This window comes from Mesoplodon bidens (genome assembly GCF_964165515.1).
Source record: "Mesoplodon bidens genome assembly, chromosome: 1".
In the NCBI taxonomy this organism is placed as follows: domain Eukaryota; kingdom Metazoa; phylum Chordata; class Mammalia; order Artiodactyla; family Ziphiidae; genus Mesoplodon; species Mesoplodon bidens.
In genome coordinates, this window is record NC_138176.1 from 68659191 (window position 1) to 68685180 (window position 25990).

A 25990-nucleotide genomic window follows, 5' to 3' on the forward strand; every position below is an offset into this window, starting at 1 on the left:
TAATAGAAATGCTCAATATGTATTAATATCCCTATTTTAAAAGTGATAAAACTAAAGCAAAACAAAGTAAGCTCAAGATTTTAAATCAAATTCCTATTTTGCCACCATATTCTGTGTTTATTGGTACAGTGATGAGAAGAGCATGCCCATGATCCATGAAGGACATCAGGTTTCTACCGAGGGCTTCCAGCCTCTAGCATTTCAGAAATAAATGTTGGAAATTGTGTAATACTTTGCTATTTGTTCTTCACAAGAGAGACAGGACTGCAGAGTAGAAGGAATAAGAGATACAGAGTTGCACAGACCTGAGTTAGATTCCCGCTCTGCCACCAATTACTTTGTGAACTTGGGCAAATCCTCCTGCCCCTACCCAACCACCCCGTTCTGTTCTGTTTTCCCAATCAAAAAATAGAGGTGGGTATCCTCAACTTCGCAAAGTTGTTGTGACAAAGTCAGTCAGTCAGAGTCAGCACATAAATGACCAGGTGAGCAGTAGAGGCCCAATAAATGGCATGAAGGTCAGGTAAGATGGAACTATCTTAGAGCCCTCTTAGATGTTTACTTTGTTAAGCCCCCAGAGAAGTTCCTTAAGCAGATGGTAGGTCCTCACTTCACTCCCACTGGCCTCCTAAGGGATTTGGTTCTTATCTTAATATTTGACTTTTGCTCTTACATCATCTAGAACATAAAGGTTGATCTCTTTCTTTCTCTCCTTCTTTCTTTTGATGTTGAAAACTCAGATTCTGTGTACCAGTGCCAAATTGAATCTTGGAGACAGTGTTTTGGGTAAAGTAGAAAAGAATAGCTTTATTGCTTTGCCAGGCAAAGAGGGACACAGGGGGCTCCTGCCCTTGAAAACTGTGTGTCCCAACCCGGGAGGATTTGGTGAGGAGTTTTTATAGCAATAGTACAAGGGCAGGGTTGCTGATAAGGATCAGGGTGTGGGCAGGGCCTGCATTCCTTTAACCCGGCCTCAGGTGGTCTCCTGATATGTTTCTGTGGTTTTCGAAGTTATCAAACTGTGACCTTCTCTCTGGAATGAAGAATGTTTCATCAAGTAGTTAACATCTTCCATTTGTTGGGGATTTTAGCTCTGCAGAAGAGCTCAAAGATATTGTTATGCGTAACCCTTGAAGCAGAACCAGGACCCTGCCCCAAGGCTGCACTATTGTTTCTTGGCTGCTCCTCCCTTGTCTCAGTATCCCCTCCCTTCCCTGATTAGCAACTGTTTGAATCTGCCCTGTGGGACTCAGAGAAGGTCATGGAGTCGGGAGTCTGTTCCCTACAAACAAGGAACAGGGGACACAGAAAGGCTTCTGTGCCCAGGAGCCCCACAGGCTCCTGCTCGGTTTTACTTTCTCCCTTTTTTCTTTCTTCCTTTCTTCCTCTCTTTCTTTCTTTCTCTCTCTCTTCCTTCCTTCCTCCCTTCCTCCCTCCCTCCCTCTTTCTTTTTCTTTCTTTCCTTCTTTCTTTCTTTCTTTCTCCCTTCCTTCCTTCTTTTCTTCTTTCTTTCTTTCTCTCTCTCTCTCTCTCTCTCTCTCTCTCTCTCTCTCTTTCTGGTGTTATGAGAATGTTAAAATTAAGAGTCACATTTCTAGCTTGTCTGTCAAACAAGATATTTATGACCTCTAATCCACAAGACAATCATGTCAAGGAGGATAACACGTGACTGCTAAATGAGAGGTGCTGTTCAAGACTTCACTCAGCTTACCCTCTTCTGGGAGTTGTTGGACTTCCCAAGTGCCACCAGGAAGGAGAAAGTTGGGGTGGTACTCTGCTGCTGGGGGAACCCACATATCTAGAGGAACTCCACCTCTTTCTTCTTATGGGTTGGTTTATGTGTCCCGAGTAGGCGGCTACTCAAGATGACCTATATCCATAACTCACTGGTCAGTCTAAAAGGGCAATAACCCCACCAATCTCAAACAAGCAAGAAGGAAATGGGGAGGTCAGTCTTAAGCAGCAGGGATCATGCAGGACTCTTTGTTTTTCTTGCAACTTTGGTTGGCCTTCTGCTAGAAGTTGATATTATCTAAAGAACAACAAGGCCTAGTGGAAAAACACATTCTTCCTCCTTATCTTTTGCCAAGGCACTTCCTCATTGTTTGTTTGGACTGAGAGTCAAGGCCATTTCTCTATTCCAAAAGCCCATCTCATAGGGCACATGCCATGCTTGTGTGAGTGTTAAGTGCTTGCTCAAATTATATCTTGGGGACCAGAATTCATTCCAGCAGAGATGATGTGCCACCTGCCCCAATTCAAATTCACATAGCACTTTATAGTTTTCAAAAAGTAGAAATTTATTGTTTCCTTTAATTCTCAAAAGAAAGAAAGAAAGAAAACCCTAAGAGAAAAAGAAGCTTCAGAGAGGTGACAAGAATTGCCAGGGTTCCCACAGCTGGCAGATGGAGCCACCCTAGAAAGCCCAGAGTCCTGATCTAATCCCCATGCCCATGACTTTGCCCTAGAAAATACAGAGGCACCCCTGAGGTGAAATAGTGGGAAAAAAAGGAAGTAAGGAAAGGAGGAAAGGATGAGAGGGAGGGAAGTTGGGAAATAATAAAGAAGGCATTACTATTTAACTTGAATATGTTAATTTTCTAACCAAAAAATAGTTAAAGTAGGGAAACTAGAGAGATTTCACTCCATTTTTCTAATTGCATTTGATTTTAAATTCAGAGCCCTGAAGCAAAAAATTGGCTGGGTCTCAAATTAATAAAAAAAATTGCTCCCCCAGACAGATGGCTTCCAGGCTATTTTTACAACAAGGTTTTCTCCCCTCCTTTGACAAGCCTGAGAACCACAGCCGCAAATGATTGAGCACCTTGAACTGCCAGGTTCAAAGTCCTGAGGAAGACTCAGTGGGGAAACTTTCAAACCACCCATAAAAACTGGATTCATTCATTAACCTTTTTACATAGCCTATAGTTTTGCCTTCATTTGCTGTCCATGATGAAATGTATGTCCTCGTTCCAGAAAACTAGGGGATGCCAAGCTCTTTGAAACAAAAGGGCTTGTCTCTTGGTTAGCCTTAGAAAAGATGTACAATGCCTCTCTAAGCTATTTATTGATGTTATTCTTGTCTATGAAGTCAATGTGAGTAAGGAGACCTGGGCTCCAGGGTCAGCTCAGCCACAAGATAACTGAGAATCTAAGCAAATGGCACCACCTCTTTGGACCTCATCTGCAAACCACTGGCTTTAACTTTTCATGGACCTCAGACCCCTTTGAAAATTTGATGAAAGGTATAATAAATCTCCCTCACCCCAGAAAAAAAAATGCACATATTTATAGGGGAAAAAAATTTAGCTTTTCATGTCAGAAGGTTCATGGGCCCCACTAGGCCATCCAAGGCCCTCTTGCATCACCCAAGTTAAGAAGCTTTAGTCCAAATGACACCTGTGGACTTTCTCAGCTGATGCAATGAATGAAATGGATTTTAGAAAATTATTTGCAGTTTAGTAAATACTTCAGCACATACTATACTTCTTGCAAGGCATTTTGATTCTTCAAGAATATAATAGGACTCAAGAATACAAGTCCCGGGCCTCCCTGGTGGCGCAGTGGTTGAGAGTCCGCCTGCTGATGCAGGGGATACGGGTTCGTGCCCCGGTCTGGGAGGATCCCATATGCCGCGGAGCGGCTGGGCCCGTGAGCCATGGCCGCTGGGCCTGCGCGTCCGGAGCCTGTGCTCCGCAACGGGAGAGGCCACAACAGTGAGAGGCCCACATACCGCAAAAAGAAAAAAAAAAAAAAAAAAAAGAATACAAGTCCCATAAGCACATAGACTTTCATAATGAAGAATGATCAAGAATTCTACTACTATTAAGAAAAAAAGAGAATGAAAATGTTTGAGAAGAGAAATGGCTACATTTAACAAGAATACTGTGAATATTTTCAAGCTAATTTTTAAAAATAAAAATTCCAAAACAGGTATAAAGAAAATTAACCATGGCTTTCATCACTTAAATGCAACCTCTATTAATATAATATTTTATCATATCTCTTCAAATCCTTTTTTCTACAAACACACACATACCTGCTTCTAAATATGTCACAAGCCCAGTTTTTAATCCTGAACACTTTATGTAACTTTGAGATATACTTACAATGTAATCTTATTCCATACTCTACGTAAATACTTGCAATGCATTTCTAACATTCCAATAGTTAGTATAGCACCAAAAATTACTTAATAATTCTCATTAGAGGCTTATGTAGATTGTTTCCAGTGTTTCAGTATTATAAGTAATGATGTACTGCACATCTTTGTACATGGAACTTGATCCAGATTTCAGGTTGTTGTCTAAGAAAAAGAAACTCATCAGTGGAATTCTGGGGATAAGAATAAGAGTATTTCTAAGGCTCTTAATAGCTATGGTTAAATTCGTTTCCAAGAGTCAAAGCAATTTATAGTCCCACCAGCAGAGTGTATATTTGCCTGTTACATCACACAAAGAGTATAAAATTTTTATTTTTGCTTAGTCTTTTGGAGGATTATTCATAGATTTTAAAAAATCTATCCTAACAAAAATGTTGCTCAAAGTCTACTAACCAACTGCTCTAAAAACACATATAGTATAATGTAAAATTCTCTGTCACTAAGAGTAACTCAATGTTTGTTTGGGTTTTTTTTAATTCAATACAGGTCCTTGGAACAGAGAAAGGTGAACTATTTATATTTGTTTTCTTATCCTAATATCATTAGGTTAAGTCCTATTTCCAGGTTAATAGCATTAGTCATTTTTTTTAAGGATTACTTGTTTCAAGGCCTGGGATGTATGGACACGTATGTGGGTGCATGATGACGTGATCCAGGTGGATCCAGGACCTCAGAGTCTATTCAGGAGTCTTGTGGTCTGAACAGGGTAATTTAAATTGGGGGTGGGGTAGAGGTCTTTCTTCAGCTACAGGCTACTGACAAGGAGGCACACTGTCACCCACTGCCACTTGAGAAAGACATTGCTGGCCTGCTGCTCCAGAGAAGCTCTTGGTCTCTCCATCTTTGATGTCACACGTGCATACACACATAAGCCCTCATGCATGCACGCATACACACATGTGCACACTGCGGATATCACTGTTCTGGAAGCATGCAATCCAACACTTGCTAGATGGCAGGATGCTAATCTGGTGATACCTTCATGCCCACCTTTGGGATACTGTTCACCATTCACTTAGAATGATGAGTTATGTCCAGAGCCGAAGGACCTGAGCTATGGCCCATAGAGTTAACGCAGGCAGCCTAGTTTGACAAAGCAACACTGGACTAAGATTTCAGAGGCTCAACACCAGCTGTCTATGTGTTTTGGCTAAGTTGCACTGACTCTGTGAGTCTCAAGTCTGCTCTTGTTACATTGAGGAAGTTAGACTGGAGTGGGACCTAATCTGGGTTTGTGGATTCCCAAGGGTTTCTGATGGAGGGGTGAGGGTCTGTTGACAATTCTAAATAATTTTAAAATCTAAAGGAAACTGTGCCCTTTTCCACAATAAAGCTCAGTATCCCACTGAAATGTTGAGGAGTTGTTGCCTCAGGCTTCAGTGATTATCAACCCAGCAATGTGACATTGATCAGCTCACAGAGGCGGCTGTTGATGACCTGAAATGATTTTATGGGGTGTATGACTAGTGGACCAGTCACTGACTCCAATCACTTTTCAAATAATGACAGCCCTTCAGTCAAAGGTGTTGAGTTTGTGATCAACCTTGGACACAACACAGAGTAACAGCCAAAATTAAGACATGTCAGTGTTTATGCTTCCTTAACTTTACTACTTACCACTGCAACTGGAAGAGTGTTTTATGGGATTCCCTATCATAGTATTATTATGTGCCCTTGGTAATTCTGGATGGCTAGTTAAAATCTATCCAGGATGAAAAGTAAATAAAAAGTGGTAACACCAATGACATATGTAATTACTGAATAAGTCCAGTTCCTGTGGTTGTCAAAACTTTTCAAAACTTGAAAATCAAAGGGGAACAACTGAGAAAATGCACATCTGGTGGGAACAAGATGGAAACTGCTGGTCTATAATAGAATCCTGGGAGCTCCCCTGCCCTATCACAGGAGAGATAGGAGAATTCAGGTGTGCCGGGTCCGCATCAGGCATCCCCCTACCCTACATTGCTCAGAACAGTTCTTAAGTTTAACATTTTTGTTTATGTTTCTATGTAAGTTTTCATTTGAATGGAGAATTCAACCTTGGTCCACTTCCACTTCAAGCCCTTCCAATACCAAATACCTTCCAATGAAATATTCTGTATTTTGGCAAGTTCAAGGATGAGTTCCAGATTTAATATTTTTTATAATATTATTGAATATTCAACATTCAAAGCAATTTTTATAGCCTCAGGGAAAAGCCTGTCCCAGGAGCCAGGGTTATTGCAGAACACGTGGGTTACAGTTTCCACTAAACACGAACAGCTTACTCTTAATAATCAGAGATTACTTGGATGAAATTATAGCAGTTCTGGTAGACTTCTAATGGTCTCCAATAATTTTCCTTTTGCAACCTGCCCAAATTCTGTGACGCCTTTACACAGTTCCTCATCATCAGATGAAGCCTGAATTATCTCACCTGTCACAAAACCAAAGTCCTCAAGAGATTCCTCTTGCCATTGCCAGGTAAGGAGCCAGGAATCCCTAGCTGGGTCCCAGCTTGGGGGTCAGGTCATATGTTTTCTGGGATGATGACTCACAGAGGCTTCCTGAGAAAGAGAAACTCTGGCCTTTCATAATGAGGCCCAGTGTTGAGACCCCAGGGAAACCTGTGAATCGCAGTTGTTGTTGAAGTTAATAACATTGTTCTTCCTGCACTTTGTAAGTGATTGATTGCATGTTAGAAACGATATTTGAAAACATGGGTATTAAGTAAGGAGGATTAACTGGAATGGAGGCTAGTCAACCTGGGAAGAAAAGTTGGCTTTTCTAACTAGTCTCAGTGGATAACACACAGAAGCTATGATTACTTTGGAAAAGCACTTTATAAATGGCCAGGGGTTGAAAATGCCAATATCTGATTAAATACTTGCCTGATCAGGTTATTGTGACAAATGTCATCCCAACAGAAGAGTCAAGGAAACTAGAAAGGCTCAGGCTGGTGATTCATTGGCCAAGGTCACATTCATTAGTGGTAGCTTCCTTAACATACAGTCTCCAAAATTAGTGCCATCAGGCCCTCCTGACCCCAGTCTGACCAGTGGCTCCAGCTCAGTTCATGTCACTCTCCACCGCCTCCCAACACAGGACATTTGCATGTGCTATTACTCTGCCTATAACACCACACCCCCAAATTTCCCTCTCTCCACCCTCTCCCTACTTGGAAAACTCCTCTTTATCCATCAGACCCCAGCTTAAAGCCACCCTGAATACAAGAGGTAGTTCTGACCCATTCCCCAGAGGGAATAAATGAGGCCCAGAGAGACTGAGTCTCTTGCCATTGAAATCGAGTCCAACTCCACTCTTCAGTAGCCCATCATGCCTACACTGACTTGATTTTAAAAATGCAGCCCATAAATCTTGACTTTCCTTAGTGCCTGCCCACAGTTAAGATGCTCTTTTTTTATTTAATAATACGCTGTTTGTGATGGAATAGAGTATTGCTTAAGAGGGAGTCCCTGGAATCATACTGCCTGGCTTCCTCACTTACAAACCACGTGGCCTTGGGCAATTTCACTCACCTTCCATGTGAAGCTGAGAGCAGGGCCAGACCTGTTCAACCTGCCCATGTGCCCGCTAACCACCAGCTCTCAATGCCATTGCCAGGTCCTATATGTTAGGGGCATGGTCTCCATCTCCCACTCCCTTCCTCTCCCTCACTTTCTTGTCCTATTTCACACCTTCAGCAACTTTGTTCTCAGTCTTTGACCTGTGGACATTAGGACTACAGTTTCAAAACTCTTATTAGGCTGTTTTCAGTTTAAGACCCAATCTGACACAAAACTCTTGCCCATACAATAAGTACATACTCTTTCTTAATGTAATTTTCTGAAAGGAAACAAAAAACCATCATATTATAGTGAAAAGATAATGAGATTTTAGTTGGGCCCACATCTGTAGTAGTTGTTATTCAGTGTGGTTTGGCTTCTTTTGTTTGTTTGTTTGTTTATTTGAACAAAGTCTCCTGATTTTTCTTTCTCTCTTAACTGGCTGCTTCTTCTAAGTCTCCCTTTTAGGCTTTTTCCCAAACTGACCTCTGAATGTTGGTATTCCTCAGATCCTTCTGATGTCCTTTTTTCTATCAGTAAGAGTGTAGTCAGTTCATCCATCCCTACAGTGTCAGGGTCAACTCTATGTTGATAATTACTAAATCTCTATCCTCTGCCCCAACCACCCTTCTTAGCCCCAGACCCATATATCCAGCTACCCAATGGGCAGTTTTCCTTAAATCAGTGACAGGTATCTCAAATTCAGTGTTGGAAACTGAACTCTTCATTTCTACTTTCATTTCCGGACCAACTCTCTCCTCCTACAAACTTTCTCACCTCAGTAAATGGTATACTGTCTTTCCCATCTTTACTCTTCCCATCCAAATCATTAAAAACTCCCAAAATTCTCAAATCTTAACTCAAAACGGGTCTTGAGTCTATCCATTTCTACCCATTTCCCCAGCTCCCAACATAAACCAGCCACCATCAACTCTTGCTTAAATAGTAGCCTTCTAATGAAACAGTAGCCTTCTAATGATACATCTTCATACCCTACCTTCCATCCATAAGGAACTACTTTCTGGTCTCTTGAAGAATAAGCCATGTTTTCTTGCCTTTGAGCCTTTGCACCTGCTGTTCCCTCTGCCTGGAATACACCGTTACTCCTCACCAATCTCCTATTCACCTTTCAGAAGTCAGCTCAGTTAGCATATGTCCCAGGAAGACTTTCCTGAGATTCAAATCAATTTTGTCTGGATTAAGTGACCTTCTTCTACTACCACAGGATCTTCTGCTGTGCTCACCTCTATCGTGGTGTTTACCCCACATTGTGATTATGGTATAATCATGTCTTCCCTCCATAACTTAAGCTGCTTTAGGGTAGAGGCCATGTCTTATTCATTTGCTATCCCCCAAAACATACCATATACTTAGAAAATGCTCAATAAATGTTTATAAAATGAAATAATTATCATTTCTATTTTAGTTTAGGTAGGTTTTTTTACTTATATTTTTATAAACTTTGTACAGAAAACCTAGAATATCCTCAGAGGATATTCCTATTCTCTCAACATTTTCTAAAAATCCTGAAAAATTAGGGCAATGAAATTTTGCTATCTGTGATTTTTCTTTTCCAGCTATTTAACAAAATTGTACACTGGCTCCTAGTAAAGGGATCCTGGTTTTAACAGAATCAAAGGCTTAGATAGCAGGAGAAGTCTAACCAGTGATGACAGCACAGTGTGGTGGTTCAATGATCTAATGGCATTTTTATCTACCAAGCAAATCATAAGACCCCAGGCTTCTGTGGAGATAACCAAAACCAGATATGTACTCAGGTGATTTCATTGATGCTGGAAAAGGGCTAGATTTCATTGAATTAACCCAGAGGCTTTATTCAATTGAACAGTCGTGGCATAGAGCATGCTCCATGTAATTAGATTTAACTGTAGGAGCACCTAGAGTTGAAAATGATGATGCCAACAACAGTACAAAATGAACCAGAAAATCAGAGCTGAGTGTTACACAAAGCCAAACATTAAGGAAAGCGCCAAGTAAAGCCATTGGTAAACAGTCTTTTCTTTTTTTTTATAAATCTATTTATTTATTTATTTATCTGATTTTTGACTGTGTTCGGTCTTCATTGCTGCACATAGGCTTTCTCTAGTTGTGGCAAGCGGGAGCTACCCTTCGTTGCGGTATGCGGGCTTCTCATTGCAGTGGCTTCTCTTTGCTGCAGAGCATGGGCTCTAGGCGCATGGGCTTCAGTTGTGGCATGCAGGCTCAGTAGTTATGATGCATGGGCTCAGCTGCTCCATGGCATGTGGGATCTTCCCCAACCAGGGCTTGATCCCATGTCGCCTGCATTGGCAGGTGGATTCCTAACCACTGCGCCACCAGGGAAGTCCCAGTAAACAGTCTTGGTAGCATCATTATTGTGTTTAGAAATGCATATCATTTTATTGCCTTTTATTATGTTTTTATAATCCCTTTTTCTTTATCAATTTCCTTGTAATAATCCACACAGTTTTCTTACCTAGCTCACATTAAGAAGGAATAAAATAATTTCTATTCTTTTCTTCTTTGCTATGGCGGACTCTCCTTCAATTGGTAAACGATTACTATAGAGTAGGAGCCCCATCCAGCCATGTAGCATTTTCTATAGTGACTGTAGCTACAAGGCAAGTCTAAATTCATAGCTTCCAAAAGTAAAGACTTTTGATGTGTGCTCACTGAAGTGACATGGAAGGAACTTATGTGGGTAAGTCACTTTGTTCCATATCTAATGTTCACCTGTATTGAGAAAGGAAGGAACCAGCATTTTATCAACCTTACAAAACAGACAATTTTTCATCCGGTAAAATATAAAGTGCTTTGTAAATATGACAGGCCATGAATACTGAACCAGCGTGGGAAATACTAACGTTCTTTCAATCGTAACATTTCCTTTAGCTCTTCATTCGTGACTCACAACCACAGTGTACAAAACAGAGGTAAGAACACTTTATGAAAGAATTATAAAATAAGTAGGTTAAGTCATACACTGCTATATTCCTGCACCGTGACTTAGGTTTTGTGAACCTCAGAGTTTCAGAGCTGGTGCATGTAGATGTAATTTGCTTGTTAACATTGATAGGCAGCATTGCATCATGTTAATATAATGTTTATCCATAGTTAAATACGATCACTTAGGTGTTTCCAGTTTTTTCCTCTTATGAACATTAGTTTGTTGTGAACAATATTGTTGATGTCTTCCCCTGTGTATAATATGTACATGTTTTCCCAAGTACTTAGTATGATAAGTTCTTTTTCTAAGAGTGAAATGGCCACGTCTTAGAATATTCCTCTCTTCAGTGGCACTAGATGTATTTTCCAATGTAGACGTATCACTTTGTTTCACCAATAGCGTATGAGACCCCATCGTTCCCCATCCTTTCCAACAGTTGTTTTTTGGCAAACTTTTAGTTTTTGCCAATCCATTGGGTGTAAAATAACTTTATATTAAGAAGAGTCTGTGAAATGGAGAAAATAAAACTGACCTCTCTTACTAATTGATTGTAAAGATAAAAATAAGAAGGATACCATGTCCATGGAGATATCAAAAGCAGCATATAAATATAGTGTTATATTACTGTTGATGATGGGTTTTGATATTGTTAGTATTATTTGGCCCAAACTAGATCTGTCATGTTTTTTCTTTCTTTCTTTCTTCAATCCTATGCCATGGAGATTCTGTGTTCAGGTCTAATCTTTTGATTTCTCTCTGCTGAGCCACAGGAGAGGACTTTAGGGCTGGAGAAAGTGAACCCCATGGGATAGAGTAGGAAGGCCGAGGGCTCTACTGACCTTGGTCCCAGTTCTGCCTCTCTGAGCTTCACCCTCATCTATCCATAAAATTCAAATAATGATATTAACTCACAGGGTTAATACACACACACACACACACACACACACACGCATGCACACACACACAGCCCTCGCTTTGCACATAGTAGGCAACTGACACATTTTAATATCCTTCCTTCTTTTTTGCATTCCCTTTCCTTCTCCAGGGATTCTCCACCTAACTGATCCTGTGAGACCAAGAGTTTCCTCCCTGGCCTCCATCATGTCTTTATTTCTCTTCTGCCCTATGCCATCTGGGCCTTAGATTGCAAAACCAATATGGAAAACTAATTTGGCCCATGTACACATTGCTAATAAGAGTTTCCCAAGAGATAACTCCTTTTCTAAAGTGAGATGAACAAAGGGGGCTGTGATTAACCCAATGGCTCAATCCCTGGAAATTAATTGATAGGAACAGTAGTCCTGGAGGCCAGATCTTGGTGTATGAAAATGAAAAGACTTGGAGTATCCAGGTGGAATGTCCAAGGCCTGAACAGGCCCAGAAAGGGCTTTACTGATGGGGGTTTTGAGAATGGAAATGTTGCAGAGATAGAGAAGCAGAATCATAGATTAAAGAGGAATCCAGCATCTTAACCTGAAAAACAAAATCTTGCACAAATAGAGAGTGGGGACCTTCAAGTTGATGGAGGAATAAGATATGGAGATCACCTTCCTCCCCATAAATACATCAAAAATACATCTACATGTTGAAAAACTGCTACAGAACACCTACTGAACACTGGCAGAAGACCTCAGACTTCCCAAAAGGCAAGAAAATCCCCACATACCTGGGTAGGACAAAAGAAAAAAGAAAAATCAGAGACAAAAGAATAGGGATAGGACCTGCACCTCTGGGAGGGAGCTGTGAAGGAGGAAAAGCTTCCACACACTAGGAAGCCCCTCCACTGGCAGAGACTGGTGATGGGCAGGGAGGAAGCTTTGGAGCCACAGAGGAGAGTGCAGCAACAGGGGTGCAGAGGGCAAAGCAGAGAGATTCCCACACAGAGGATCAGTGCTGACCAGCACGCAGCAGCCTGAGAGGCGTGTCTGTTCACCCACTGGGGCGGGTGGGGGCTGGGAGCTGATGCTCAGGCTTCAGAAGTCAGACCCCAGGGAGAGGACTAGGATTGGCTGTGTGAACACAGCCTGAAGGGGGCGAGTGCACCACAGCTAGCTGGGAGGTAGTCTGGAAAAAGCTCTGGACCTACCTAAGAGGCAAGAGACCATTGTTTCGGGGTACGTGAGGAGAGGGAATTCTTTCCCTGCCTGCCCACAGAAGGCAGAGCACCACCTAAACAAGCTCCAGAGATGGGCACAAGCCGTAGCTATCAGCTCAGACACCAGAGACAGGCATGAAACCCTAATGCTGCTGCTGCAACACCCAAGAACCCTGTGTGCAAGCATAGGTCATTATCCACATGCGCCACCTGCCCCACCGACCCCAGGAGCCTGGCAGCCCACCACTGCCAGGGTTCCATGATCCAGGGACAACTTCTCCAGGAAAACACATGGCACTCCTCAGGCTCTTGCAACATCACACTGGTCTCTGCCACCTCAGGCTCACCCTGCATTCCAATTATAACTATAGTACCCCTCCCTCCCCACAGCATGAGTGAGCCAGAGCTCCCTAATCAGCCGCTGCTTTAAACCCATCCTGTCTGGGTGGGAACAGAAGCCTGAGGGCAACCTACATGCAGAGGTGGGGCCAAAAGGAAAGCTGAAGCCCAGGAGCTGTGCAAACAAAGAAGAGAAAGGGAAATTTCTCCATCAGCCTCAGGAGCAGTGGATGAAATCCCCACAATCAGTTTGAGGTACCCTGCATCGGTGAAATACCTTAATAGACAATGAATGTTCCCAAAATTGAGGCAGTAGATTCTGGGCACAACTGTAGACTTGGGGGTTGCTGTCTGCGACTGACTTGTTTCTGATTTCTATGGTTATCTTAGTATAGTTTTTAGTGCTTGTTATCATTGGTGGATTTCTTTATTGGTTTGGTTGCTCTCTTCTTTTTTTTATTACTTTTAAATTTTTTTATTTTAATTATTTTTTTATTTTTTATTTTTTATTTTAATGCTTTCCTTTTCTTTTCTTTTTACTTATTTATTTTTCTTTCTTTTTTTCCCCCTTTTCTTCTGAACTGTGTGGCTGACAGGGTCTTGGTGCTCCAGCCTGGTGTCAGGCCTGAGCCTCTGAGGTGGGAGAGCCGAGTTCAGGACATTGGACCACCAGAGACCTCCCGGCCCCATGCAATATCAAATGGCAAAAGCTCTCCCAGAGATCTCAGTCTCTTTGCTAAGACCCAGCTCCACCCAATGGCCAGCAAGCTCCAGTGCTGGGTGCCCCATGCCAAACAAATAACAAGACAGGAACACAACACCACCCCTTATCAGAGAGGCTGCCTAAAATCATACTAAGTTCACAGTCACCCCAAAACACACCATTGTACACAGCACTGTCCCCCAAAAGAAAACATCCAGCACCACCCACCTGAATTCAGGCACCAGTCCCCTCCATCAGGAAGCCTACACAAGCCACTGAACCAACCTTACGCACTGGGGGCAGACACCAAAAACAATGGGAACTAAGAACATGCAGCCTGTGAAAAGGAGACTCCAAACACAATAAGTTAAGCAAAATGGGAAGAAGAGAAATATGCAGCAGATGAAGGAGCAAGGTAAAAACCAATCAGACCAAACAAAAGAAGAGAAAATAAGTAATGAACTTGAAAAAGAATTCAGAGTAATGATAGTAAGGATGATCCAAAATCTTAGAAATAGAATGGAGAAAATACAAGAAATGTTTACCAAGGACCTAGAAGAACTAAAGAGCAAACAAACAATGATGAACAACACAATAAATGAAATGAAAAATTCTCTAGAAGGAATCAATAGCAGAATAACTGAGGCAAAAGAACAGATAAGTGACCTGGAAGATAAAATAGTGGAAATAGCTACCACAGAGCAGAATAAAGAAAAACGAATGAAAAGAATGGAGGACAGTCTCAGAGACCTCTGGGACAACGTTAAACACACCAACATTCGAATTATAGGGTTCCAAGAAGAAGAAGAGAAAAAGAAAGGGTCTGAGAAAATATTTGAAGAGATTATAGTTGAAAACTTCCCTAACATGGGAAAGGAAATAGTCAATCAAGTCCAGAAAGTGCAGAGAGCCCCATACAGGATAAATCCAAGGATAAACACACCAGGACACATACTAATCAAACTAAGAAAATTAAATACAGAGAAAAAATATTAAAAGCAGCAAGGGAAAAGCAACAAATAGCATACAAGGGAATCCCCATAAGGTTAATAGCTGATCTTTCAGCAGAAACTCTGCAAGCCAGAAGGGAGTGACAGGACATATTTAAAGTGATGAAAGGGAAAAATCTACAACCGAGATTACTCTACCCAGCAAGGATCTCATTCAGATTTGACAGAGATATTAAAACCTTTACAGACAAGCAAAAATTAAAAGAATTCAGCAGCACCAAGCCAGCTTTACCACAAATGCTAAAGGAACTTCCCTAGGAGGGAAAAAGAGAAGGAAAAGACCTACAATAACAAATGCAAAACAATTAAGAAAATGGTAATAGGAACATACATATCAATAATTACCGTAGATGTAAATGGATTAAATGCTCCAACCAAGAGACATACACTGGCTGAATGGGTACAAAAACAAGACACATATATATGCTGTCTACAAGAGACCCACTTCAGACCAAGGGACACATATACTGAAAGTGAGGGGATGGAAAAAGACATTCTATGCAAATGGAAATCAAAAGAAAGCTGGAGTAGCAATTCTCATATCAGACAAAATAGACTTTAAAATAAAGACTATTATAAGAGACAAAGAAGGACACTACATAATGATCAACGGATCAATCCAAGAAGATGATATAACAATTGTAAATGTTTATGCACCCAACATAGGAGCACCTCAATACATAAGGCAAATACTAATAGCCATAAAAGGGGAAATCGATATTAACACAATAATAGTAGGGGACTTTAACGCCCACTTTCATCAATGGACAGATCATCCAAAATGAAAATAAATAAGGAAATACAAGCTTTAAATGATACATTAAACCAAATGGACTTAATTGATATTTAGAGGACATTCCATCCAAAAAGAACAGAATACACTTTCTTCTCAAGTGCTCATGGAACATTCTCCAGGATAGATCATATCTTGGGTCACAAATCAAGCCTTGGTAAATTTAAGAAAATTGAAATTGTATCAAGTATCTTTTCCAAACACAACACTATGAGACTAGATATCAATTACAGGAAAAAAAACTGTAAAAAAATACAAACACATGGAGGCTAAACAATACACTACTAAATAACCAAGAGATTGCTGAAGAAATCAAAGAGGAAATCAAAAAATACTAGAAGCAAATGGCAATGAAAACATGACAACCCAAAACCTATAGGATGCAGCAAAAGCTATTCTAAGAGGGAAGTTTATAGCAACACAATCCTACCTCAAGAAACAAGAATAATCTCAAACAACCTAACCTTACACCTAAAGCAATTAGAGAAAGAAGAACAAAATACCCCCAAAGTTAGCAAAAGTAAAGAAATCATAAAAATCAGATCAGTAATAAATGAAAATGAAATGAAGGAAACAATAGCAAAGATCAATAAAACTAAAAGCTGGTTATTTGAGAAGATAAACAAAATTGATAAACTATTAGCCAGACTCATCAAGAAAAAAAGGGAGAAGACTCAAATCAATAGAATTAGAAATGAAAAAGGAGAAGTAACAACTGACACTGCAGAAATACAAAGGATCATGAGAGATTACTACAAGCAACTATATGCCAATAAAATAGAAAACCTGGAAGAAATGGACAAATTCTTAGAAAAGGACAACCTTCTGAGACTGAATCAGGACGAAATAGAAAATATAAACAAGCACTGAAATAGAAACTGTGCTTAAAAATCTTCCAACAAAAAAAAGCCCAGGACCAGATGGCTTTACAGGAGAATTCTATACAACATTTAGAGAAGAATGAACACCTATCCTTCTCAAACTCTTCCAAAATATAACAGAAAGAGGAACACTCCCAAACTCATTCTACAAGGCCACCATCACCCTGATACCAAAACCAGACAAAGATGTTACACAAAAAGAAAACTACTGGCCAATATCACTGATGAACATAGATGCAAAACTTCTCAACAACATACTAGCAAACAGAAGCCAGCAGCACGTTAAAAGGATCATACACCATGACCAAGTGGGGTTTATCCCAGGAATGCAAGGATTCTTTAAAATATGCAAATCAATCAAGATGATATACCATATTAACAAACTGAAGGAGAAAAACCATATGATCATCTCAATAGATGCAGAAAAATCTTCCAAGAAAATTCAACACCGATTTATGATAAAAACTCTCCAGAAAGTAGGCATAAAGGGAACTTACCTTAACATAATAAAGGCCATATATGACAAACCCAGAGCCAACATCATTCTCAATGGTGAAAAACTGAAACCATTTCCTCTAAGATCAGGAACAAGACAAGGTTGCCTACTCTCACCACTATTATTCAACATAGTTGAATGAATGAAATTAGAACACTTCCTAACATTATACACAAAAATAAACTCAAAATGGATTAAAGACCTAAATGTAAGGCCAGACACTATAAAACTCTTAGAGGAAAACATAGGCAGAACACTCTATGACATAAATCACAGCAAGATCCTTTTGACCCACCTCCTAGAGAAATGGAAATAAAAACAAAAATAAACAATTGGGACCTAATGAAACTTAAAAACTTTTGCACAGCAAAGGAAACCATAAGCAAGATGAAAAGACAACCTTCAGAATGGGAGAAAATATCTGCAAACAAAGCAACTGACAAAGGCTTAATCTCCAAAGTATACAAGCAGCACATGCAGCTCAATATCAAAGAAACAAACAACTCAATCCAAAATGGGCAGAAGATCTAAATAGACATTTCTCCAAAGATATACAGATTGTCAACAAACACATGAAAGGATGCTCAACATCACTAATCATTAGAGAAATGCAAATCAAAACTACTGTGAGGTATCACCTCACAGTGGTCAGAATGGCCATCATCAAAATATCTACAAACAGTAAATGCTCGAGAGGGTGTGGAGAAGAGGGAACCTTCTTGCACTGTTGGTGGGAATGTTGATACAGCCACTATGGAGAACAGTATGGAGGTTCCTTAAAAAACTAAAAATAGAACTACCATATGACCCAGCAATCCCACTACTGGGCATATACCCTGAGAAAACCATAATTCAAAAAGAGTCATGTACCACAATGTTCATTGCAGCACTATTTACAATAGCCAGGACATGGAAGCAACCTAAGTGTCCATCAATAGATGAATGGATAAAGAAGATGTGGCACATACAAACAATGGAATATTACTCAGACATAAAAAGAAACGAAATTGAGTTATTTGTAATGAGGTTGATGGACCTTGAATCTGTCATACAGAGTGAAGTAAGCCAGAAAGAGAAAAACAAATACTTCAGGCTAACATATATATATGGAATCTAAAAAAAATAATAATGGTTCTGAAGAACCCAGGGGCAGGACCGGAATAAAGATGCAGATGTAGAGAATGGACTTGAAGACAAGGGGAGGGGGATGGGTAAGCTGAGACGAAGTGAGAAAGTAGCATTGACATATATACATTACCAAACGTAAAATAGATAGCTAGTGGGAAGCAGCCACATAGCACAGGGAGATCAGCTCGGTGCTTTGTGACCACCTAGAGGGGTGGGATAGGGTGGGTGGGAGGGAGGGAGATGCAAGAGGGAAGAGATATGGGAACATATGTATATGTATAACTGATTCACTTTATTATAAAGCAAAAACTAACACAACACTGTAAAGCAATTATACTCCAATAAAGATGTTAAAAGGAAAATACTGCACCAATTAAAAATAAAGAACAATTAAAGAATGGAACAGCAGTGTTAGTGAAGTGGGATGGTCTTCAAAGACATGAGTCCAGTCAAGTTCCCTCTGGCTGGAGTGGATCATTAGTACTGGGGTCATGTAGATTGTTCTCTACTCATCTTAGAAAAAACAGGTTGCTTAAAGAAATGGCCTGGGGTGGATGAAGGAAATGTTTTGGCCTCCAGTGCCTTCAAGTACCATCAATTCCTTTTTCAGTCAACTAATATCTCACTTTGCTGTACAACAGAAACTAACACAAATTGTAAATCAACTATACTCCAATAAAAATTAATTTTAAAAAATATTTTAAAAACAACAACAAAAAACAAATATTCACTAAGCACATGGTTTATGCCCCATTGGGCTGGGCCCTAAGCATACAGAATAGAGACAGCCCCATCCTTTAACTGCCCAGTGCGTGAACTCTGTGACGCTATCAGCTTACTGAGTGATGTTCATTCTCCTGGGTAAAAATTCACCCTTGGGTCACCAGTGCTTTGCAGAAATTAGATGTACAGAAAATAGCACACAATCCAGACACACATAGAGTTCTGAGTCTAGTGGGCTCGCTAAAGCTTACTGGTTTTAAGTTGAACGCTTCAGATGAGGGAGACAGTACTCTTCACTTAGACTCATGAAAACTACTTCTCTGTCAATGTAGATATCATTATCCTTATCTAACAAATGAGAAAAAATTTTGAAAATATTCAGTTACTCTTGATAGCTAAGTTACTACTTGATAAACAGACTTTGCTCAATTCTCTGACAAATGAATTCAAGCTAAGCTATTAAGAGCCTAAGTAGATGGATCTCAGGACAAATAGAAAATGATTTTGATATATTGGAAGAGAATCCAGAAAGGTTTGGTGATACTCCAAAATAGTAACATTACTCTCTAAATTTGGGGTGGTGGATGATTTCTTTTCTCTTTTGTTTGTTTTAGTTTTTGTTCACTAATGTTTTCCTTTCTATCTGCATTTTATAAATGTTCTTTGAAATATATGGCTCTTTACTTAGAAAATTATTTTTTAAATTTTATGTAAGGGTAAGGTTAAAATTTGCTAATAAGTATGGAGAGCTGCTTAAAACACAATGGTTTTATTCTAAGTTTCAAAAGGAACGTCTAGAGCTGTTTTTCTAATAACACTAACAGCAGTAGCATTTATCGAGTGACTAGTATGGATCAGGCACTGTACTAAGAGCTTTATATACATGAGAATTTTCAAATATTAGTAAATATTGATATCAGTGTGGTTCTACAACCCATACCGTTTTTATTAGGCTACCCTAATTTTATTGCCCACCTACACATTGTTCTCTCTATTGTTCTTCCATTTACCCTGTGTCAACCTCTTTATTAATGTAAGCCTCTATTCTCCAAGTAGGACAGTCCTATTTCTTGTGGTTATAAAACACAAATGCAATGTTTTATATAAAGAAAACTTTCCAAAGATTACTGCCATTACTTAAGAACAAAATCAATTAAATACTTGTAGGGGATTTACATACTCGGAATTTCATTCATTTATTAAGCAAAAATCCATCCAGGCCTTCAGGGGAAATAGCATGGCAAATAACATTGTTTTTGTTTGTTTGTTTGTTTGTTTGTTTGTTTAACTCATTCTCTGAATAGACTACAAATGCACATAGCTGTTTCCAAATTCTTTTTCAAGTAGGATTTTTAAATATTCAAGCAAGGCTCTCAGAGTTGAAATATATTAAATCAGTTGCCACAATATCACGAAAAATTCATAATCACTGAACTCTATTAGGTATGCCACACAAACTGATAACGAAATGCTGATAATGGTTATTTTTTACTCTGAAGTATGTTTTTACTGTTTCAATCCATGTTGAAAAGATAGCTATAGCCATTTAAATAATGTCTTTATGTATTGATTCACTATGATTTAAAATAAAGTTGTTAAAGTCATTTTTTTTATATTTCAATAACTCTTTTAGTTTTCTCTTGGTTAGGATTTGCCTGGTCTATGGTTCTCCATCCTTTCATTAGTGATCCTTTTGTGTCATTATATTTCAGATGTGTAATTAGCACACAACTGGAATTTTTAAACCAATCTGCATCTGATTTTTAAGTGTTAAACTTACACCATTGATATTTATTGTAATTACTAATATTTTTGAATCAATTTTTATATTTTGTTGTGCCTCCTATTTGCCAATTTTATTGACTTTTTTTCTTTTCCTGCCATATATTGGATTTATTTCTTCTTTACTCCTCTTTTTTTCTCTTTCTAGAAAGTTATACAAATTCTATTCTTCCATTACTTACCTTCAGTGTTTAGATAAATAAATAAATAGTATGCTTGAGTTTTAAAACTCTGAAGTTCATATCCTCTTCCCAACAATACAGCAAACTTAGGATGATTTTGCTCTGATGGTATGGATTCTGTACTGTGTTTGAAAGTAGAGCTCTTTTCCTTATAAAATAAAATTTGAAAAGACAGAGATGTCTTTAGCATTATTCCTATTTTTAGTCATAAATTGGTGAGTGAAATTAACTTACTATGATGAATGTAATTTCAACTTTAATTGATCAAACACTTTTCTAAAATAAACATTTTGATACATGTAATTCCCTATATTCTTAGACTCATCATTAAAAGCCACAATCCTTGGAACCCTTGAAATAGAACTTTCAATATTTCAGGAGAATTCTTTGCTCTTCTTAGTAAGCCTACAGAGAAATTTGGCATTTTGATGACAAAGAGCAGAATAAATACACATATAACTTGCGTTACAATAACTGGCATATAAATATTTGCTAATGTTTAATTTAGTATTTTGCCTCAAAAATATACTGTGTGAATATAACTATTCCATTTTTTTCAAAGCTCTTATCAATCTACTGACCAGAACTATAACTTTGGTTATGTTTTCTAGACTGAATTAAGACTAAATAGCTTATGATTCTGCCTTAATACTAATCACCCCTTTTCCATTTTATATGTTATTACTGTCTAATATTTTATTTTGATATTGTTTTTATACCCTCAAAGCCTTTTATTTATATACAGTTAATCCTTGCTTTAAATTATTAATATATTTATAAATATCTTTTTAAAGTATTCCTTCTAACACCTCACTCCTTCCTTGTGGCCTTAATTTCTTGAAATTCATTTTTTATTGGTGTTTACTGGAATGACACAGTGGAGATGTTATTTTTATTGAAGTATATAGAGAAAATACCACATCAAAACTGAACAAGTGTTTCAATGAACTTTTTGTATTCTGTTACTTTAAAATCCATCAATCTATCTTCCCTTCTAAAGAATCGTTTACACAGGCATGATTTTGTAGCATCATATATTATTCACTTGGAAAACAATGGTTCACAGACCTGAGCAGATACTTTCTATGTTAACATATTTTAGTACATAATATTGTTTTAAATCACATTTGCACATAACACCCCCAATCTCATCAGAAAAGTCAAACTGTGGATAGGCTATTCTGTCACGGTGGCAGATACAAGTTTTTCCAAATTTCAGTTTGCACTTGAAAAGTCTAATTTTAAAATTGGCCACAAATACTACCAGTTACTTTCCATGAAGTGACAGGCTTACTTTGTTCATTTTTATTAAAGTATCTGCCAAGTGTCCAAGTCTCAATAATGATAGTTTGTGTTAGTCATTCTTTCAGGTTAAAAATGATGTTCCATTAAAACAAAAATTTATTCTTTTGCATTTAAAAAATGGTGTTTTCTGAGTTGGGAACAAGCTTGGCTTGTTAAAGAAACTGAACAGAGTTCATTATGGCCAAAACAGTGTGGAGGATAGGGGCTGGATGAAGAAATAAGAGAAAGATTATCTGGGGCCTTATTCACAGAAGTTAAAACGTTTGGATTTTCTTCCAGGTGTAAAGGAAATCATGGAAGGATTTGTACTGGGGGGCGGGGAGGTGGCAAAGTCAGAATTCCATTTTTTAAAGATGACTCCGGATGCCCTAAAGAGACAGGGGCAAAAGCTGAAGCAAGACAACAGTCTAGAGGAGAATGCTGTCCATAGTGAGATGATGGTGGTACAGACCAAGGTTGCCATAGACACAGGAGGGAGTGATGGGTTCCAGCTCCTTGTCAGAGGGACGCAGTCTGAGACTGTAACACAATCATATTTAAATGTGAATTTATTTTTCCAGATCATAAAGAAAGCATGCAGTCCTATCCTCCTCAGAGATGTCCATCTCCAGCCAGCTATGGCCCTCTGGAAAATTCGCTACGTTGTAAAAATACGTGCAGGAAGAAATCTTTCCCCACAAGGTCTGACGAAGAGGTAAAACAGACACTTCTCTGCAATATTTTTCTAGATGAACTTAGCATCTAAAGAGAGCTTTCTTGAACAGTGCTTAAAAGGAGATCATTATGACTGGATCTGAGTTTTCCCCTTCTGGCTATGTATTATTGGGGTTTAATATTTTTTTTTTTTTTTTTTTTTTTTTTTTTTTTTTTTTTTTTTGGCTGTATGTGGGCCTCTCACTGTTGTGGCCTCTCCCCTTGTGGAGCACAGGCTCCGGACGCCAGGCTCAGCGGCCATGGCTCACGGGCCCAGCTGCTCCACAGCATGTGGGATCTTCCCGAACCGGGGCACGAACCCGTGTCCCCTGCATCGGCAGGCGGACTCTCAACCACTGCGCCACCAGGGAAGCCCTTAATATTTTTTTAAGTATTTTGCTATATAACATTTGGTATTGCATTTCACTAGATTCATTTTTTTTTTTAGTTTCTGTTTTATAACAAAGTGAATCAGTCATACATATACATCTGTTCCCACATCCCTTCCCTCATGCATCTCCCTCCCTCCCACCCTCCCCATCCCACCCCTCCAGGCGGTCACAAAGCACCGAGCTGATCTCCCTGTGCTCTGCGGCTGCTTCCCACTATCTATCTACCTTACGTTTGGTAGTGTATATATGTCCATGCCTCTCTTTCGCTTTGTCACAGCTTACCCTTCCCCCTCCCCATATCCTCAAGTCCATTCTCAAGTAGGTCTGTGTCTTTATTCCCGTTTTACCCCTAGGTTCTTCATGACTTTTTTTTTTTTAATTCCGTATATATGTGTTAGCATACGGTATTTGTCTTTCTCTTTCTGACTAACTTCACTCTGTATGACCAACTCTAGGTCTATCCACCTCATTACAAATAGCTCAGTTTCATTTCTTTTTATGGCAGAGTAATAGTCCATTGTATATATGTGCCACATCTTCTTTATCCATTCATCCGATGATGGACACTTAGGTTGTTTCCAGGTCCAGGCTATTGTGAATAGAGCTGCAATGAACATTTTGGTACATGTCTATTTTTGAATTATGGTTTTCTCAGGGTATATGCCTAGTAGTGGGATTGCTGGGTCATATGGTAGTTCTATTTGTAGTTTTTTAAGGAACCTCCATACTGTTCTCCATAGTGGCTGTACCAATTCACATTCCCACCAGCAGTGCAAGAGTGTTCCCTTTTCTCCACACACTCTCCAGCATTTATTGTTTCTAGATTTCTTGATGATGGCCATTCTGACTGGTGTGAGATGATATCTCATTGTAGTTTTGATTTGCATTTCTCTAATGAGTAAAGATGTTGAGCATCCTTTCATGTGTTTGTTGGCAGTCTGTATATCTTCTTTGGAGAAATGCCTATTTAAGTCTTCTGCCCATTTTTGGATTGGGTTGTTTGTTTTTTTGCTATTGAGCTGCATGAGCTGTTTATAAATTTTGGAGATTAATCCTTTGTCAGTTGCTTCATTTGCAAATATTTTCTCCCATTCTGAGGGTTCTCTTTTGGTCTTGTTTATGGTTTCCTTTGCTGTGCAAAAGCTTTGAAGTTTCATTAGGTCCCATTTGTTTATCTTTGTTTTTATTTCCATTTCTCTAGGAGGTGGGTCAAAAAGGATCTTGCTGTGATTTATGTCATAGAGTGTTCTACCTATGTTTTCCTCTAAGAGTTTGAGAGTTTCTGGCCTTACATTTAAGTCTTTAATCCATTTTGAGCTTATTTTTGTGTATGGTGTTAGGGAATGGTCTAATCTCAAACTTTTACATGTCCCTGTCCAGTTTTCCCAGCACCACTTATTGAAGAGGCTGTCCTTTCTCCACTGTACATTCCTGCCTCCTTTATCAAAGATAAGTTGGCCATATGTGTGTGGGTTTATCTCTGGGCTTTCTATCCTGATCCACTGATCTATCTTTCTGTTTTTATGCCAGTACCACACTGTCTTAATTACTATAGCTTTGTAGTATAGTCTGAAGTCAGGGAGCCTGATTCCTCCAGCTCCGTTTTTCGTTCTCAAGATTGCTTTGGCTATTCGGGGTCTTTTGTTTTTCCAAACAAATTTTGAAATTTTTTGTTCTAGTTCTGTGAAAGATGCCAGTGGTAGTTTGATAGGGATTGCATTGAATCTGTAGATTGCTTTGGGTAGTAGAGTCATTTTCACAATATTGATTCTTCCAATCCAGGATCATGGTATATCTCTCCATCTATTTGTATCATCTTTAATTTCTTTCATCAGTGTCTTATAATTTTCTGCATACAGGTCCTTTGTCTCCTTAGGTAGGTTTATTCCTAGATATTTTATTCTTTTTGTCGCAATGGTAAATGGGAGTGTTTTCTTGATTTCATTTTCAGATTTTTCATCATTAGTGTACAGGAATGCCAGAGATTTCTGTACATTAATTTTGTATCCCGCTACTTTACCAAATTCATTGATTAGCTCTAGTAGTTTTTCGGTAGCATCTTTAGGATTCTCTTTGTATAGTATCATGTCATCTGCAAACAGTGACAGCTTTACTTCTTCTTTTCCAATTTGGATTCCTTTTATTTCCTTTTCTTCTCTGATTGCTGTGGCTAAAACTTCCAAAACTAGGTTGAATAAGAGTGGTGAGAGTGGGCAGCCTTGTCTTGTTCCTGATCTTAGTGGAAATGGTTTCAGTTTTTCACCATTGAGGACAATGTTGGCTGTGGGTTTGTCATGTATGGCCTTTATTATGTTGAGGAAAGTTCCCTCTATGCCTACTTTCTGCAGGGTTTTTATCATAAATGGGTGTTGAATTTTGTCGAAAGCTTTCTCTGCATCTATTGAGATGATCATATGGTTTTTCTCCTTCAACTTGTTAATATGGTGTATCACATTGATTGATTTGCGTATATTGAAGAATCCTTGCATTCCTGGAATAAACCCCACTTGATCATGTTGTATGATCCTTTGAATGTGCTGTTGGATTCTGTTTGCTAGTATTTTGTTGAGGATTTTTGCATCTATGTTCATCAGTGATATTGGCCTGTAGTTTTCTTTCTTGGTGACATCCTTGCCTGGTTTTGGTATCAAGGTGATGGTGGCCTCGTAGAATGAGTTTGGGAGTGTTCCTTCCTCTGATATTGTTTGAAAGAGTTTGAGAAGGATGGGTGTTAGCTCTTCTCTAAATGTTTGATAGAATTCACCTGTGAAGCCATCTGGTCCTGGGCTTTTGTTTGATGGAAGATTTTTAATC

General features: G+C 39.0%; 1 protein-coding gene across 1 annotated transcript in view; it reads left to right on the plus strand.

The window, feature by feature from the left end:
• Positions 1-25990, plus strand: part of CLNK (cytokine dependent hematopoietic cell linker) — a gene marked incomplete at both ends in the record, with an annotated part of 142703 nt that overhangs the window by 95201 nt on the left and 21512 nt on the right. The window contains 4 exons of the mRNA XM_081249704.1: positions 4649-4667; positions 6544-6625; positions 10600-10640; positions 22652-22785. Coding sequence (XP_081105830.1) covers positions 4649-4667; positions 6544-6625; positions 10600-10640; positions 22652-22785 — 276 coding nt within the window. The remainder of the gene's footprint in view (positions 1-4648; positions 4668-6543; positions 6626-10599; positions 10641-22651; positions 22786-25990) is intronic.